The sequence below is a fragment of the Pomacea canaliculata genome, linkage group LG10, assembly GCF_003073045.1.
Source record: "Pomacea canaliculata isolate SZHN2017 linkage group LG10, ASM307304v1, whole genome shotgun sequence".
In the NCBI taxonomy this organism is placed as follows: Eukaryota; Metazoa; Mollusca; class Gastropoda; order Architaenioglossa; family Ampullariidae; genus Pomacea; species Pomacea canaliculata.
This window is the reverse complement of record NC_037599.1, coordinates 24,460,499-24,480,236: the sequence shown is the minus strand read 5'-3', so window position 1 is coordinate 24,480,236 and position 19,738 is coordinate 24,460,499. Positions and strand designations below refer to the sequence as shown.

The window sequence follows — 19,738 nt, the reverse complement described above, 5'->3', positions numbered from 1 at the left end:
TCACTCTGCCACACTTCACTGACATCTATTGTGGAACAATGGCTAATCAATATTAATGACAATTATTTTTTGCTGCCTGATTTGTTGACTTTACCAAAGCCTTTGATGTAATAGATCATAATCTGCTTATCAGGAAACTAAAGTTATATATAAAACTATGTACCAGTATCGCCGAAAACAAGCAACCGTCTGATCCTCTTGTTAGATTTGGTGTCCCTCAAGGCTCAGTATTAGGACCTCTGTAGCCACTTGCTTCCCTCCTACAGCTGAGCGCCGACGAGCTTCAGGCTTGGACTGATTGAAACCACATGTCACTCAACCCCCAGAAACTGAAGTCATGCTTCTAGCAACCAGACAGAGAAAGACCATTTCCGAGTATCCAAATCCTTGCTCGATGTAATGGGGTACACTTCCACAAACTCATGCTTGTTACCATTGACAAAAACTTATCGTGGTCCCAACACATCTCAGCCACAAGTAAAAACATTCCAAGAAAGTCTACCAGCTGTCAAGAATTAAACGTTTCCTAGACACTCACACAAGAAAACTCTTCTATACCACCCACATCCAGTCAGTCATTGACTACGCCTCCACCCTCTGAGACTCCGCCAGTGGAGCTTCCATCAAACCTGTAGCTAGTGTTCAGAGGAGAGCTGTCAAAGCTAAAACCGACATTAGACCCACGTGACTTCACCTTCTAGGCGTCCTTCCTCTAAAAGACAGACTTACATTTAATAAATGCATTTTCATGTATAAAATACTGACAGGTAACTATCACCAAGACTCTCTCTACTATGTTCCTCCAACACCACTAGAACCTCTCAAAACTGAATGTATTGCCATTCCTAGACTAGACCTTTGTAAATCAAGGATGAAATACTCAGGGAGTGTGCTGTGGAACAGCCTCCCTCTCCATCTTAAGCAGTTGAATTGTCATTGCATTGTCATTGTCATTTAACACAGACTCTCTTCCTCTCACACACCCACACATTCTCTCACTCATACACATCTTTCATTACACACACGCACACACACACAATCGCTCCTGACACAGACATGGTGTTTAAGACAGAGCACAGAGTGATAGAGGGAGACAAAGTGCGGTGTTAAGGTGTTTTGACACATTTATCAGCAGCCAATAAAAATCGTGTTCCGATTACATCTGACCCGCTATTGCCTGCGGTGTTTGTGTGTTAGTCAAGTCTCCCACATTCCTACCGGCCGTTACGCCCACCTGTAAATGCAGACAAGATGGTGAGCAGCTCTTTGAAACTGTTTTTTTCTTTCTTTGTAGACTACCATCAACGGTTACAATTATCACTACTGACTTTTCTTGAACAACTGAAGAAGGTTAAATTATCAATAGAATGAAAATCAATGGGTTCGTCACACGGACATCGTGTTCTCGACAGGTGATGTATGCAGTTACCTGCAACACCTGGCTATGTATACTGGCGTGTGTCAGGCTGATCCTTGCAGAATAAGATGCACATGTGACAAGTGCTGATACCGAACTAAGAGTTTTTTCATTGATTCCAGAATTGCCTTCTGCTAGTGTTGGCCGCCAGCCTGGGGTGGACAGCAGGGCAGCAGCCGGGGAACGTGTGCGCCAATGTGGGCAATGGAGCTGTTGCCAATGGTGAGTCCGCATAGAGAGCATTCACATGTCTACAGCATCATTTCTGTTAAACCTGCTGATCTACACACAAAAAGTTTGACACCAGAGTTGAAACAAAGTTTGGTGTCAAATTTATGAATTGTAATTTCAAAGATACAACCACACTGTCAGGTGCCACAGGTAGCAACTGTCATGTCTCCTATACACCTGACTTGTAAAAACTCTAAACATGTCTCGGAAAAACAAAATTTTACTGACAATGCTCTGTCTGTAGATTAACGTAGTCCAGTTAAATTTATTTATTTTGTTTGTTTTCTTTCTTTTTTCTTCTTTTTTCTTTTTTTTTGTGGTTTTTTGTGTATTTTCCTTATTTTCTTTTATTCATTCAATATTCTGAACGCAACAATTTTTAGACAGCGCTCCTCTAAAGTCTGTATTTTAAGCTTTTCAAAATAAAAACATTGTGTCAGCTCAAAAGTTAATAAATTCCAAATGTTTCCGTAGATTGTTGTCTCCTTAGTGATGTACCAAGTGTTTCAAAATTTCAAGAGTAAGGAATAAACTAAGTGACATTTGCCATTTGTTTAATGTCACGAAGTCTGCCTCACCTGTCCAAACACTTTCTACATTTTTGTTCTCATCACGGTCTCCGATGTCAGGCTGTCGACATTGATGGAGGCAGGAATAGTGGTTGTCTTCTGGACTGGGTTCCTGCTCCCATGTCTTGTCACATTGTCTTTTGTCTGGCAGCGACCTGGCCACTAGACAAAGGTAGAAATAGTTTGAACATGCTCACCAGACAACAACACATTCTACAGATAAATACTGTAGGTGTAGGTGCTACCACAAGTACACAGGTGGCAACATTTCCATGGCATCCTCGCTTCAGAAGTCATCTTGATATCACTGATACACTCGCTCCAGGCGTCAATGTTTTTCTGACTTTGGGTTTCTTCTTAATTTCTGAGGCTCAACAGTGTTCAAGTACTCTTTATATTTTATTCATTACTCAAATAAGTCTCCGCGTTTAGCGAAATCTTTAAAGCACAAAGCTGCTATCGTGTGAAAATGCAGATGTAGCAGGTTAAAGAGGTCAGACTACAGCACGTGACCTTGACATAGTTGTGGCTCTCGTGCCGTTGAGCCACTCGCGAGGTTGCGAGACTTGGTGGAACTCTGAACCCTCAGCACGAGATACAGAGAGAGTGAGCCTGCTAATCAGTCCGGCGATAAGATAGAAGTTTGCTAGTGTGTCTGCTCACTGACCACGGGCTCCTTCACCTGCAATCTCGTGTCCTACAAACCTGAATGTTGCTGTTCGCAGCCCGTGTTGTGACACTCACTTTCCTGTATCTCTGTGTGCTTCTCATCAAATGATATTCCATAGTTTATTATCAGGCAAAAGATCACAACTCTAGTGTATCATAAATGACAGAGAGAAATCGCTCACAAAGCAGGTGGCCCTCTATGCGCTGACCAATAACAAAGAAATGATATTAAAGACTGGTTAACAATAACACGGGGCACTAACCGCATTCAGCCACAACTGAAAGAATATATAGATAATGAAAGAGCGAGACATTTAGTGTAAAATACATGTATCACAAATAAAATACTGTGTAAAACTGAACTGTATTAATATATAGTAAAATAACAATAAGTATAATAATATCAATATAATCACATTTTTTAATCATATATGCTTTCTGTAAATGATTAGATACTACCTTTGAATTAGAATAGCAAGTTTGGCATGAACGAAGGTTTCACTCTACAAACACAGAAGATAAACAGAGATGGTCCCTGTGTGGCTGGTAGTGACAGAAGTTTTTTAAATTCCCTTTTTATTTTCGTTACTTTGTGCAATCAAATATTGTTAAACTTATTGACGATGTTGGGGAAGATCTGTTTGTACTGTTTGTTTTCTGTCCACTTGTTGTCCTAGGCCCTCCCTTGCCCGACCTGCCGGCCAAATCCTTCAAGTCGGTGGTGCGCGCAGTGCTGCTGGACAAGAATGTGACGATCGAGGCGCGTGAGTACGTCAGCGAGACCGCCAACGCCGCCACCCTCGTCATCATGTACCAGGGCCAGCAGAACACCATCGTCATGGACTACAACACTGGACCAGGCCTTCTACATCTCGCCCAACCCCGAAACCGCTGCTGCAGGTAACCAGCCCTATAGATGGTCCTTGAGCAGCTTGTATCTTTGACTGACTTTATGTCTGATGTACGTGTGTTAAATATCTATCTAATTCAGTGACATCACCTTGGCGAGAGCACCTGTCAGCACACCTGTGGCTAGGAGTATCAGTGAAAGACTAACTCATGTTTGTGTTGCAGACACTCTGTGCATGGCGCAGAATTTATCCACTGATCCTAACCGCGTGCTGTTTGGCATGTCACCGAACCCCAATACACAGATGCCTCACCTGTACAGCTTGGACAAAGTGCTGCAACTATCCAAAAATTCCACTCTGGTAGGTCAAAGGTCGCAAAATGTCAAACACCATCTTTCAGTCGTTCTAGAAGTAATCGACGAACGACGACGACGATGACGATGATGATGATGATGATGATGATGATGATGATGATGATGATGATGATGATGATGATTTCTGTCCAGTTTTACAAAGGCAAGAGTAGTAAGTACGATGTCCTGACCGACCACTGGACTACGTGTTTGAACTGGGTTTTGCTGAATTCCACCTTCACACTGGATTACTACTTCACAGGTGACCGGACACAGAAGACTAAGTCATCTGCCACTCATTACCACCAGGCATTGACATTAATACACAACAATGTAGATTATTATCATGACTATTATTACTGTTCCTGTTCAAACTAAAGTGTGTGTGTGTACTTGTCTGTGTCTGTGTCTGTGTCTGTGTGTGTACCTGTCTGTGCGTGCTGGCGCGTTTGCATGATTTATACATGTGTATGTTCGTGCGTATTATGGTGGATTATTCCGGTGTGTCGCTAGTTCCCAACTACACCACACCCAGCGGAAACCTGCCCGTGCCGATAGCTGCCGAGGTGCAAGGTGTGAGAACCTACCCGAACAAGACCCAGTACCTGTTCCACCACGTGTACCAGTACATCAACTTCGAGCCCTACGTCGACGACCCGGAGAGCGTGTTCAACGTGAGTTCTGTTTACCTGTCAGTTACCTGAGTTACCTGAGGTCCTCCTGTGCAGGTAAAACGTCTTGCTCCTGTTGTCATGGCAACCGTAGGCCCCGAGGTTCAGGTCTCGTCTTGGGGTATACGATAAAATAGAACTGAGCCTTCGGACGTTTTTCTCCAGTTTTCTCTCCTGTCCATTATATTTGTCTTCAGGTGATGAATAATAGCAAAGGTGAAATCTTGCTTTTGTCAACGTGTGTCTCATCCTAGTAAATGTAACACTATTGTCTTATTATTGTTGTTTGTTGTTTGCTCGCCTTCTGTAGGGGAATGACCTTTGAATCAGCAAACAATCAAAACAATCTACCTATTTCTTATCTATGTCTTGAAAACTATTCCGTTACTTTTACCTATTATTATGAGTTTTGTTGTTGTTGTTGTTGTTGTTGTTTACGAATAACACTCATCAGTAAGCGTAGATGTGACACTTGTCAATAAACTTGCAGACGCCGCCGGGTGTCTACTGTATTGGGAGGATGAGCACCTTGCCGGTCCCTTCCATCGACCCCAGCTTCTACTATCGGGAAGAAGTGTCCAACCCCATCACCTTCACATTCACACAAGCAAGCGTAAGTGTAGACAACTCAGTGCTGTAGACTCTAGTATAGACAACTCAATACTCAAAACTCATACTCTACTGTAGACAACTCACTACTGAGGCTCTATTGTAGACAACTCAATACTCATACAGTCTAGTGTAGACAACTCACTACTCAGACTCTACTGTAGACAACTCAATACATCAGACTCTACTGTAGACAACTCACTACTCACAGGTAAACATGTTTGCTGTCAACAGATCTGGTACGACTACAACCTGCAACTGACCCGCACGGACTCGAGGCTGTACCCGACCACCCAGGCCACTACCCTGTCGTTGGTGGGACCCTACACAGTCATCCACGACTACCGCACAGGTAAGCCGCAGGTGGACGGCATGAAGCGAGGCTCACGATGTCTACACAAGGGATGTCACTCGGTTGGAAGAAACATTTTGTATTCAATACGTCGCTGAATTTTAATCAGAGAATATATCATGGTTTACAACATAAATAAATATTTTTACACCAAAGCGATCGACTTGAAAAGTAACACCACGTGGCTTTAGGTGAAGGTTTTTGGAGCAGTTAGATGAAACGAAACAAGATGGTGATAAGAGCGCTAGGGAGATGGGAAAGGACGATGTTGAGAGAGACAAAGAACAGATGATGATGAGAATTTTGATCATCCTGACCACCCTGGTGCGGAGATGACAAATAATGACATGCAAGTCACATTATACTTACCAGTGGGGTGATGGATTTGTTATCAGAATTTATATTGATAAATATATATTTTGTGTACAAAACGTTTACAATATTCTCAAAATTGTTAATTAAATGGCACGGGAAGTCCATTTAATGTCTTTAGTTTCTCTTAGGTCAACTTGTAAAGATGGAGTCAAGGCTGCAGATTACGAACTAAAGAATAATTTTGAGGATTTCGGCCATTGTTTACAGCTTGTTTTAAAATATTCTGAAGAAATGTCACTTTCTAAGGTACCTAGCTGGTTCAAGCCTTCAAAGGGTATTGACTACCTAGCTGACCACCATCGAGCTCGTATCTAAGTGTAGGTTGCGCTCCTGTTAGCCAAAGGACACCTGGCTGGTGGTGAGTGGACAGTGGAGGAGCTCAGGTAAATGTCAAGTGACAATATAAGGGGGAGTAATTAAACAACAGACTCGCCACTGTTTATTGGATGTGTGTGTAGTTATCAAACAAACTGGGATGTGACTTACTGTGTGACAGGTGTGCAGTACGCCATTGACAAAGCAACGGGGCGTGCAGCATAGACCCCATACCATCATCAGCGACGGGATACGACGCCGTGTACAACGTCAGCACCGACACCCTCAACATCCGGGATCCCATGCAGTTCTTCAACATCAAAGGCGGGGATCTCATCGTGTGGGTGGGACAGCGGCCCGTGCGAGGTCTACAAGCAGATGTCTTCAGAAGTTCACGGACCAGATCCCAGGCCGCGGCGGAGTCATCTACGAAGTGTATTTCATCAAGGTGAGCAGCACTCAGTCATTTGTGCAAAACGAACTTCCGGTATATAAAGCCATCTACGAAGTCAACTTCCTTATTGTCTATGAGCAGCATTCAGACGAGCTTGTTGATGTGTGGGTTTCAGAACGCACTGGATGCCACCGACGTGGGTAGCGACTCGCAGGCCAACAGGTCCGTCCCCGTCTTGATCATGGAGTGGGAAGACGTGAGTGCCGCTCACTAACCATTGCCAGCACTTAGCATACGGGCATTTATATGCGTGTGGAGTGTGTGTTTGGGTGTATGTTTATCACCTGTGTTGATGTGAGTTTATATTTCAGTAATGTGTCCCTAGGGTACCCTTGTCAACGAGTACAACATCTACGACTTCGATCAGGACTCGCCAACCTACAATGTGTTTGATGTCTCCCCGTGCTTCAGTGCTGGAGGCTCTGTGGACTTTGAAATCGCCTTCTCAGGTAAGCACGACACATGTGGGAGCTGTCTGCTATGTCCACACCTTTCACACAGTATAAAGTGTGATTACCAATGAGGAAACACGTTTATTAACGCTTGTGTATGAAACGTGAAAATGTGTTTATCATAATTTAACATTTGATAAACAAGTTTCTTCTCTCTGTTGACCAGTTTTTTTAGCTTATGTAAACGTTTCAGTGAATATGTCTGGCATTCAATGTTCTATTAGACATTTCGAATTGACGGTTAAGCTGTTCTTTGCTCCAGCGCCGACTACAACCTCCATACCATCACAGACCGATCTGGTCATGGGCTTGATCCGTATGAACCTGGTGGCGGCCGTGCCCATGACGCCCATCCGACTGCCAGAGACTCGTCTTCGCTGGGACAGTCAGTTCGTGTACATGGAGGGAACCGTCCTGGACAGGGCCCCGCCTCACAGTAAGCAGCAGCAGCTGACCATCACCTCCTGCCAGCAGGCCTGCCACTGAAACACTCACTGAATAGCAAAATCCCGTGATACGGGAATAATAATAATAATAATAATAATAATAATAATAATAATAATAATAATAATAATAATAATAATAATAATAATAATAATAATAATAATAATAATAATAATAAAAAGAAATGCGTTATTCATTTAGCGTTTACTCACACTCGCAAGGTTCACTCTCCTCGCGCTTGAGGCAAGAACGAGACATGGAGAACATTCAAAGGAGGGACAAATAACAGTACTGATGACTAATAACAGACAAATATAGAGAGTGCAGTGAGGAAGCGGGTTTAGAACTCATTACCTTAGCGTGTAGTCAAATAGTTGAGTTGACTGTTTATCAGAATAAAAGGCTGGTGAGCTTGTATAAAGATATTACAGCTGTACCTTGTTAGGTGTGTGTAATGAATAGTACTGAGGTCCATAGTTGCCATTAACACCATGTGATGTAACCTTGTGGCAATCAGTTGCTTTTGTCGACAGCCAAGTACAGGGCCTACCCCAACGTGGCCATGCAGTCATCTGACGGCCGACAGGTACCCAGCACTGCTGACGTGGACTCCTGTGCTGACGCCTGTCAGAAGCTGCAGGTAGGAAGATGTTTGACAGGTAAACGTGGACGATCTAAAGCTGTAACCTTCAGGTGTGTCCCTGTGATGACATCACCAGACCTCTCCCCATGGCTGTACACCTACCTGACTAAAGACTGTCCTAGAAATTGTTGTGTTACCAAACATGACACGTCATACAACATTTTATTCTTTGACTTGCAGCTGAAGAATGTTTTTTAAAGACAGTCTGTAAAAATCTCGTTGTTGTAGCATTTAGCTAAATTCTAAAGTGTCTTTAGGAGACTATGTCCAGCTGACTGTGTCTACGACAGATAATATGTCAAGCATTGCTCATCCTGACCTCCTGACCTCTGTGACCTTCCATGACAGACCAGGTGTGCACACCTGACCTTGACAAACAGGGTGTGATTGGGTCAGGTAAGACTGTGAGGGTAATGGTGATGTGCAGTTGCTGACATGAACATCTCAAACCCTCGACACCAGTCACCACCACACAATTTATTTGTAGGACTGGCATTGCACGACCTTTGACTACTGTCCCGGCTCCAAGATGTGCATCCTGGGGAAAATTGTCAACAACAGACAGTCGATGAGTCTTGTGAATAGCAGCACCTGTAATCACTACGCAAGTGAGTATTTACTTCAAGACTTTTCCAGTCATGCCTCGAGTCCTTCTGTAATCTGACCCCGTGGTCGCCATCTGAATCACCTGTAATCATGATTGAGTTTCTTAGTGCAGCGGAGAGGTGTCAACTCAAGGTGTGTATGTCTCCGCCAGGTGTGGTTGCTTCGGACTACATCGCGGAACCCACTCTGCTCGACGCCTGGCAAAAGATGCAGAATTCTTTGTACGCACCTGGTCTGACGATTGCCGTACCTCTCAACGCCAGCAACCTGGGGCTTGTCACTTCCCCTTCACAGGTGAAGACCTTGCAACTCCTTCTAATTGTCTACGTGTCTCTGTATCTGCCTTTTCTACCTGTCTATTGGTCCGTTTTTTAGTTGGAAGATTTACACGTTTATTTGGATATTTTAATTATTTTACTGTGATTTAATTCAACAGACAGTGACCCTGACCGCTCTGTGGATGCAGAACGAGGCTGGTTCGTTAGGAATGAGGAAGAACTCTAGTACAGGTATGTCAACCCACTCCACCCATTCCTAGCTTTTGTGTCACAACCTCCTTGTGGTCGTCTGTCTGGCTGATAAAACGATCCATTCAGAGTCACATCTACTGTAAACCTTTGAATTTCTTTTCTTTTTGTTATTCATGACTACTATCCTCGTTCCGTGATCCTCTGTACCTTCCTTCACTACTTTCTTCTTGAAATGTCTGTACTTTTGCTCTCTGCTAGAAGTCAGTGTTGGTTCAGCTTTGTGCCTCAGCTTTATACCAACATGTCTACTTCCTCCTCTACCTGTCTCATACCTCACTCACAGACTACTGGTGTTTGGCTGGCGGAGGTGCAGCCTGATGTCTGTCTTGTGTCCAGGTCCCCCGTTGCCCTCGCTGCCAATGAAGGCCTTCAAGAGCACAGTCCGGGGCATCATCCTCAACCGCAACATGACAGGTCGTGGCTCAGGAGTACGTTGACGAGGATGCCAACGCCGGTGCCATCGTGCTGAGGCAGGCCGGCGTGGAGACCAACATGATCATGAGCTACAACACCAACGAAGTCTTCTACGTCTCCGACAACCCCAGTCCAGATGGCTGTAAGCACTGTTGGGTTTATTGGCATAATTATTGTAATAATACTATTTGATTATAATACACATGAGCCACTAACTATTAGGACTTGTGTCGATATTGTAAAGTACAGCCTTTGGTTATTAAGATGCATTTGGCAAGAATTTCATTATTTATGATTTATTCTCCTTCCAGCTGAACTTATCACATGCAGTCAGCAACAAGGACAGGTATAGTTATTATGAAAGGTTGCTCCTTCCAGAGAAGAATAAGCAGAAAGGTGTAAGTTGAGGAGAGACAGAGATGTAAATGAATGTGTTGTTATTGTTTGCAGTCAAGATATGTGAAGTGAATGCCCTGTCCAATGACACCAACAGGCAGTTGTTTGGAGTCGGGCCCTCTAACGGCACCAAGATGCCTCACCTCTACAGCACCAGCAAAATTCTGGAATTCTCAAAACAGTTTGGCGAGGTGAGTCCTGCAAGTAAAGCACGACATTTATTATTTATTTATTCACTTTCCTCGCTCATGGTAATTATTGCTATTGAGAAGATAAGATAACAAAGACAGAGTTTTGCTTGTATTCCTCATGTTACACGTGGTGTTAGACGACTACTGTTACAAGTGATTGTTTACAAACAACTTCGCTAAAAACACTTACAAGTGTTACGCAGGCAATGATGACATCGTTGTCTTGATGTTGCGTGAACTCTGTTGTTCTGTTGGTTTCGCTATGTTGCTGCATTACTTACTGTGTCTATGACTAATATTAACTATCACTACAATCATAACTCATACCGAGAGGGTCCTAAAGTGTGAGGGAATCAATAAAACAATCAACTGTACTCAAAATGACATCAAAATATTTGTAACACCTGTCTACTTGCTTTATGTTCGGCAATGGAGTGACAGTCTGTTGGTGCTACAGGTTGTTATAGCTCAGTGTTGTGAGCTGACAGGTGACACGTCTGATGTCTGTTCACAGGTGTATCGAGGGATGACCTTTCTGGAGGGTGTGCCGACTAACCGGTGGACATCAAGCATGTACTGGAGCACGCTCAACTCCAACTTTACCCTGGACTACTACTTTACAGGTTACAGGGCTACACTCTCTTCTCTGTCTCCTCGTCACAATAATTCCATCAACAGTTTTAGAAAGCTGTACAACACGTGGCTTTACAGACTACATCAGGGATTATCCAGTCATTACCTTGACCTCTGGCTGCTTATTTTCATTGTTTACTTGATATCTGTGAGTGTGAGTGTGAGTGTGAGTGTGAGTGTGATGTATGAGACAGGGAGACACAGCAGAAGAGACTGAGATACTAAAGTCGATGATGGTGCTGTTATACGTGTTTACATTTAGTATTGTCAATTTATTTTATCACTTATTTGTTTGCAGTTCCCAACTACACGTCCCCTGGCGGCGGTCAGTCCATCCCAGTGATGGCGGAGGTACAAGGGAGGACCAGCTACCTCAACCTGACTTTCTGGAATTTCCATCACATTTACCAGTATATCGACTTCCAGCCATACGTCAATGACCCCGAAAGTCAATTTAATGTAAGTGACCCGATGTTTGAGTCGAGCTGAACTTTTAGTCCACAGAACACAACCAATGTCCAGTAGGAATTGGAAAGATTTACATCTATATATATATATCCAAGCCCATTGCACGAGAGGAAACTTAAATATCTGTACACGGACTTCTCTGCAAACAACTGTAAGCCGTAGAGGTTGAGTCGTGTAGAGCTTTCATCCCAAATGTTTAGTAGGAATGTCATTAGCAACAATTAGCAATACTAAGTCAATACAAAGGTGTCAAAGACGGAAGTCGAAGACGTAGTGCTACGTCTCGAGATCGTCAAGAACTGGCAGCACAGTCCTACAGGAAGCACAATCCTACGGGAATACAAAACAACATATATACAACACTACAGGAATACAAAACAACATGTATACAACGCTACAGGAATACAATCCCACAGGATATACAACGCTACAGGAATACAAAACAACATATATACAACGCTACAGGAATACAATGCTACGGAATACAATTCTACCGGAAACAGCACAGAGAGAGAGAGAGAGGCAAAAGAAAAAAATGAGCAGACATCGGTCTTTCATTTCGCGTATCCTCCTGAGTTCATGAAATAATCGTCAGAGTCTCGTACGTAAAGTCTTCCACACGCCCTCTGATGATGACGATGACGATGACGACGACGATGACGATGATGATCAGGAGGAGGATTATTTTGTCATTGTGTAGATGTGACTGATTTGTAATAAAGTAAAAAATGTGTAGACATATTTTATAAATATGTATGTGCCTGGGTGCATCTGCATGCGTGCATGTGTATGTGTGTGTGTGTGCCTCTGTGTGTGTGCCTGTGTGTGTATGTGTGTGTGTGTGTGCCTCTGTGTGTGTGTGTGTGTGCCTCTGTGTGTGTGCCTGTGTGTGTCCTCTCACACACAATCCTTAATATTTGCAGACGCCCCCTGGTGTTTATTGCATTGGCCGCAAGAGTACCAAGCAGCTGCCCAGTTTAACCAACAGCTTTTCCTACAAAATGGAACTTTCTGATCCTACTCTCAACTGGGTCATGTAGAATCCAGTGTAAGTACTAGCGTGACGTATGTGCTATTTATAAAGTAAGTTATAGTGACAGTAGTTATGATGTAAACCTTCACACACTCACCTCTTTTATCTGCCATTTAACAGCATGGTGATGATCAGTAATAGTAAGTCATTAACTAACGACTTATCAAGTGCAACCGGTGCGCATGCGTAGCTGCAAGTCAAGGAAAAGCCGGGAGGAGAAAAAGAACGAAGAATGGGTGAGGGAGCTACCTGTCATTGTCACTGGCAAGATGCGCCATTAGTTGTGTAGTACAGACACAGCCATCATCGCAGTCACTACGACAAACTGACTGCTACTAATTATTGTATGGAGGGAGGAGGGACTGTCAAACAAATGCGGTGTGACTAACACTTTCAGGTTTTACTTAAGACCACAGGCTGTGGGTTTTACTGTGACTGGTGTTGTGGAACAGGTGTGGTATGACTACGACCTGAAGCTCTTTCGTATCGACGTTCGCGAGGCCCCGGATGGGACCTCCACCCCGCTGTCTCAAGTGGGGCCATACAGCATGATCCACGACTACAGCACAGGTGAGCAAACACCTGCACCTGCATCTCCTTTACACGTGCATTTATCCCACACACGCACACTCTCTCTCTCTCTCTGTGAGTCTTTGTGCACACTGTTGATCAATCCCAAGAAACAACAACAACAAAAAACGAAGAATTACTTCTATTGTTACAAACACAAGGTAAGTAAGTGGCACCTGATAGAAACACGTCACGTGTTACAGGTGTGCAGTACACCATCGACCACAGCAACGGCGCCTGCAGCATCGACCCTCTTTCTGCCGACGCACAAGGGTTCGACGCTTCTCTTAACATCACACGTGGTACTCTGAGCATGCGCAGTCCGCTCCAGCTCTTTAACTTGCTCAACGACTCTCAGTATGTCGGGCAGCGGACGGTGCGCGGAGGTCAGCAGGCTGACGTCTTCCAAAGGCTGACGGATCAACTTCCGGGTCACGGGCTGGTGGTGTACGAGGTCTACTTTCTCAATGTGAGTTACAGCAGGAGGGTGTCCCCCGCTTATTGTGAAGGCCAAGAGGAGGGAAGGTTGTTTTCTGTAATCTCTCAGTCGATGTCAGCAGCATTTGTAGAGAACTGCAGACGTTCTTTCTCTTGGCATGGTGTTGAAGTAGAACACGTTTAGAAATGGTTTTTGTGGACTGTTGTTCTTTTAAGCTGAAAAACAATGTACAGTTTGGTTCTTTCAATGAATGAATAAATCAATCAATCAATCAAAGAAGGACGAAAGCTCAGACCACCATAACCTGTCACATTGTCTGGCGTTTTGACAGAATGAATTACAATACGTAAGCTTTAGATATTTTTTCCATTAGTTTGTTTGATACCTTTACAATAGCAATTTGAAAGAGAATAATAAATGCTTTCATAATGATTGTTTAAAATATAAAATGGGGTATTACAGTCACTGCACTGATGTACATTCCAGAATACCATCGTGTGGACTGATGTGGGTAGTGATGCCAACCGACAAGCGCCTGTACCTGTCAAGATCCTGGAGTGGGAGAACGTGAGTGTGACTTTGAATTTCCTCGATAAGTGAAGTTTATACACTGGAATAGGTTTGAAAAAATAGTTTAGGTCAGGTATGGGTGTACAAGTTCGTATACAAATACTCAAATACACAACAACAAACACGCAGTCTGTCAATGTCAAACAGTAAAAAAAGACTATGATCTGAAGAAGTAAATGACAAACAATAAGTCATGTCAATAAATGATCTCAATAAGTGATTTATGTGATGTGTGATGTGTGAATACTCAGGGTCAACTTGTGAACGAGGTCAACATCTATGATTTTGACGAAGACAGCCCTGAGAGCGACGCCTACGACATAAGCGCTTGTTTCAACGACTACCAGTCTATAGACTTTGAAATGGCTTTCTCAAGTAAGCTTGACCTCCTACAGATTGTGTGAAATGTATTTGTTTCACAAGTGCCTTTCAGATTATTTCAAATTAATTTCAAATCAATCTGCTTCATTTTGGAATAGAAACTCTTTTCACCGCAGACGCTATAAAAATAATCGAAAACTCGAAATATTTATTATTCAAAGCAATAAAAACCTGTTATCATTAAAAAGCAGGCTGGATAGATGGATGGATAGACGCAGATGTAGAGATGGATGCATGTGGCCGAAGCAGGACTGACAGCACACCTAGTGAAGTCTCTCACCTGTTGTTGTTGTTGTTGTTGTCAGCCAAGACCACGGTGCCAATGCCCAGCAATCGCCCAGGAGGCCATTGGCATCCTTCGTCTGGCAGTGGCAATCTCCGCCCTCATGAGCCCCATCAGACTCCAGGGTACCCGCCTGCACTGGGATGACAACATGGTGTACCTACAGGGCACCATCACGGACCGTGCCCCGACCCTGGGTAACCCCTGGCAACCGCTGTGTCCTGTCACTTTTCTCTCTAGCCTTTAGTGTTTTGTTTGTCTTCTGAGGTTTTTTTGTGTGTTGTCTCTGAAACTATCATGCTCTCATCAAGTCGGTGGTGAGTTTATTGACAGTTTATTACTTTGCTTCTGAGTTGTTTACAACTCTGATATTTGCATTTGTTTTGTTTTTCGTTTGTCATCCTGATACCACTTATTCTTCGTCCTCGTAGGATTCATTCGTCACGTAATTGTTGACGAGTCTGGACTTTATTTATTTACTTGCTGATATTTACATGCTGTCTCTGTGTACTTTACTTGACATCTTCATGTATTCATTCATTTCCCACTTTATGAACTCTTAAGATCAATTATTTATTGATGTGTACAGACAAACAGATTTAAATCAATAAATTGTTTTTGTTTACTTGTTGACAGCAAAGTACGAATACCAGCCTAAACAAATGATGCAGACAAACTCCGGCAAGGCAGCGCCCAACACAGTCGACGCCAAAGCTTGTGCTAACCTGTGTGATGGATGGAAGGTAAGACACTGAATTGTGCTAACCTGTGTGATGGATGGAAGGTAAGACACTGAATTGTGCTAACCTGTGTGATGGATGGAAGGTAAGACACTCGTGCTAACCTGTGTGATGTCTATTGTTTATTGTATGTTAGAGATAAACCAGACCCTGTTGTGTGTCAGACATGTCGCATCCCCATCCTCTGTACCTTTCTGCATCTCTGGGTCTCAGGAATGGACGTGCACTTCCTTCGACTACTGCGCCAGCCAGCAGATGTGCATGATAGCAAGACCCGCCACCAACGGCCAGCCAGTCAGTCTCCTCAACAACACCAACTGCGACCACTACTCACGTTCGTTTGAGTTTGTGAATGTTTTTGTTGTTAACATTTTGTGTGTGTGGACCTTAGTGTTGTGGCCAGTGGCACATGCAGCACAGACAGGGATGAACAGAAGAATGTATCGACACAGTCGTTTGTTTTGTGTGTGAGAGAGATTATGTGTGTGCATGGACTGCCTAAAATAATATTTTGTTTTCTGAAAACTGTATTTTTTTGTTTTTGTTTTGAGAACGTGAGACTGCAGCTGAAGCATCTGATTAGGTATTGGGCAACTCCATAGAGTTCCAAGTCTCTCTTATTTTATTGTAATGTACAGGTATTTCATTACTATTTACTATTTACTATTTACAGGTGCGATTGGCGGTAGCTTTGACAACCAGCCGTCCCTGCTTGATGCCTGGACCAACCTGAAGAATGCGGTGTATGGGAAAGGCATCGCCGTTGACGTGTCTCTTACCGGAAGTTTTGCCACCATGGTGAACTCAGACACTCCTCAGGTGAGAAAAGATACAGAACTTTTCCAGACTAAGTCAGGACCTCATACAACCTTGTAGACCTTCACCACTGCAGTCCCCAAGATGTCCAGAAGGAAACACTTGTCTGATGTTGACTAAATGTCTACAAAGGTTATTAGCTCAGAAGACGAAGATTTGATGACAGGAATATCAAAGTTGAATATAACAAAAGTAACATTAAACTTGCGAGGTAATCAATGAAATTAGTTGTAAATTATGGGGATTTTTCAGACTATGACACTGAATGCCAAGTGGATAACAGACCAGGTGGTGTCGACTGTCAACAGGAACTCTGCGGGCGGTGAGTAGACTAAACACTGTGATGTAGGTAATCTAGTAATGTACTTCCATCTTTATTCATATTCTAATTTTCACTACTTATTTTGAATCCTTTCTTTTGTAGTAATGTTGTGTTTCTACTGCTCTTTATTTATTTTGTCATAACGACCAGATAATTATTTGTTCCTCCTCTGTGGATGCTCTACCAGGTTGTCACGTGTACTTTCCTCTCTAGGTTTTCTCTTTTTTTCCATGTAGCATCTTTGCAGCAGTTTCAAGCTCTTCCTAACACAGAGGGCAAAGGTTATGACGAGCTGATTCGTGGTCTGTCAGTGGATGACTGCGCTCAGTCCTGTACATCAGAGCAGACTTTCAGCTGTCAGTCCTTCGTCTACTGCTGGGAGGCTGGAACCTGCTTCTTGTCGCGGCAGCATCCCGATGAGACACCGAGGCTGCTCAAGAAAAGTCCGGCTTGTGACCTGTACTTCCGTGAGCTGACCTCTGATCCTTCACATTTCATAAAAAAATCATCATAGTATAAAAATATTTGTTGCCTTCGGTAGAGAAATTAAACAAAAATAAAGTTATATGTAACTCGTTATCTTGTAGTTTTGGCGACAGGTGGTACCATCCTCACCTGCAATAACATCAAACGGGCCGCTTGTTTGTTTGACAGGAAACTATACCTCTGATTACCAGAAGTTTGATGGACAAACAGTTCTATCCAACTCCGACACCGTCTACCAGAACGTCTTCTCCGACAGCTCGTGCGCCAAGCTGTGCACGTACTACACGTCCTTCAACTGCAAGTCCTTCGACTACTGCCCCGACCTCGGCACGTGCTTCCTGGGCCGCATGCACTTCTACGACGTGCCCAAGGCCAACATCCAGCAGGAGCCCATGTGCAACCACTACTCTCGTGAGTTCATGGCACCGTGCCTGCTTATCTCACGGTATACCTCGAGAATTGGACGATCTACCTGAGAGATGTAGTTGTTATCGACCTTGACGACAGATGATAGCTTGATGAGAATGGACGATGAGTGTGATGTCTGTTTGTGTATTCGCGTGCAGGCAACTACATCAACGAGTTCCTGTCCACCGCCCACAAGACGGTGCAGCTGCGCGACAACCGCATCGTCGCCAACGTGGCGGCGGAGGAGTGCGCCAAGCTGTGTGTGGAGGAGCCCACCTTCACCTGCATGAGCTTCGACTTCTGCGCCAACATCTCCGAGTGTCGTCTGAGTGACGCCTCCGTCTCCAACACCGGGCAGGTGACACTGGAAGCCAGCGCCTACTGTGACGTGTACAGCCGTAAGTATCCCGTGGTCGTGACGTGTACAGCTGTATCTCGTAGTCGTGACGTGAACAGCTGTATTATGGCCATGACGTGTACAGCTGTGTCCTATGGTCGTAACGTGTACAGCTGTATCTTGTGGTAGTGACGTGTGTGGTCATGAGTATCTTGTCACTATTACCTGTACAGCCGTGTCTTGTCACAAACACGTGAACTGCTTTAGAAAATTCTACAAGAAGTAGAGAAAAAAGGCTAGACACAAATAGCACAAATAAAAGATGGTCTTGAACTTTCTCATTTTCATCTTTAATGATTAATTTTGTGAATAAAAAAGTAACTCGCTTTGCTAATTGCATAAAATGTTGACCCGTTCTTTTAATTTCAGGTCAGAGTACCAGCGGAGGATCCAGCTCCAGCTCCAGTAAGTTGACATCATTGGCATCAGTAGCACTTAGTGCACTTCAAGTACAGTTGACACCACTGAGCCAGTTACTAGCTATACTAGCTATACCAACCCTTGACTAGCTATACTGCTATACCAATACAACATCTGCCATTTCACTCCACACCATCCTCTTCCTCACAAGATCTCGCTAAGATTTCTCCTCCTCGTTTTGTTCATCATCATTCATCGTTCTTCTCATCATGATCGTCATCAAAATATTACTAAAAGCCGTCTGACCACATTTTACTTTTTTGATGTTTTCAGAGTCTAGCAGCAGTGGATTCAGCAGCGGTAAGATCGCTGTTTGAGTGCAGTTTCTTCCCTTCTGTCTGTCTGTCTGTCTGTCTGTCTGTCTGTCTGTCTGCCTGGCTGTCTGCCTGCCTGCCTGCCTGCCTGCCTGTCTGCCTGCCTGCCTGGCTGTCTGTCTGTCTGTCTGCCTGCCTGCCTGTCTGTCTGTCTGCCACTGAAGGGTGAGATCAGGTGACTGGACCTCCGTAGTCAGTGGCGCCCTCTGTGTTGCAGCGTCCATGGGCGGCCTGGGCTTCGCCATGTTGGCCCTGGGTCTTGCTGCCGGCGCAGTGGCCGTCTTCTTGTACTTCCGCCGGAAGAGCCTCCCCGGAGATGGCATGCAGATGTCCTTCACCAAGCTCAGTAGTGATACGTGATCACGTGACCAAAAGTACCTTCGCAGCTGTGTCTTAGTCGGTTGATACAATTTGTTTTTCTGCTTTTTCATTTGTTTTGTTTCTGTTAGTAATTGAACAGCTGTGAAGAAGGACTTCATCGTTGTTTAGATGTAAAGTGGATGTATTCTGAATACCTTATCGTGCAATACTGTCATTACACGCTCTGTGTGCGTGCGTACGTGGATACTTGAGAGTCTGGCCAACGTGTCTGTAAAGGCAAGTACGCTTGAGTAAAAATGTTGAATGTGATAGCTGTTCATGATAGTTTATATGGTATGTGCATACAGTCGCATACTTACCGAGGCTTTTTGTTGTTAATTTAAAGCACAGTCAGTCAGTCCACTCAACTGCAAACATGACAAAAGTTTTTGTTGGTTTTGTACAGTTTCTTTATTTGATTTTTATTCTGTTACTTCCTGAAACAATATCACACCAAGTTACAATAAAGAGCTGTGCGATCTTGACTTATTCCATGTATTTTGTGTGAAATGCATTTTGTTGATGTTGACCTCTCTGTTGCTGGCGGCAAAAACTA

General features: G+C 43.8%; 1 protein-coding gene across 1 annotated transcript; it reads left to right on the top strand.

Moving 5' to 3' along the window:
• The first annotated feature begins 1,127 nt into the window (after nt 1–1,127).
• Nucleotides 1,128–19,667, top strand: LOC112574509. The gene is given in 35 exon segments (XM_025255635.1): nt 1,128–1,254; nt 1,540–1,639; nt 3,564–3,786; nt 3,961–4,097; nt 4,244–4,352; nt 4,604–4,764; nt 5,252–5,374; nt 5,605–5,722; nt 6,594–6,616; nt 6,982–7,062; nt 7,192–7,315; nt 7,581–7,754; nt 8,296–8,402; nt 8,893–9,013; nt 9,163–9,305; nt 9,956–10,097; nt 10,406–10,542; nt 11,057–11,165; nt 11,474–11,634; nt 13,129–13,246; nt 13,450–13,715; nt 14,172–14,252; nt 14,507–14,630; nt 14,942–15,072; nt 15,074–15,116; nt 15,556–15,662; nt 15,873–15,993; nt 16,333–16,478; nt 16,728–16,797; nt 17,034–17,264; nt 17,452–17,694; nt 17,850–18,089; nt 18,458–18,493; nt 18,782–18,808; nt 19,040–19,667. Coding segments are annotated over 32 exon segments (4,086 nt in total). The 5' UTR covers nt 1,128–1,254; nt 1,540–1,639; nt 3,564–3,786; nt 3,961–3,971; the 3' UTR covers nt 19,183–19,667.
• The last annotated feature ends 71 nt before the right edge of the window (nt 19,668–19,738 follow it).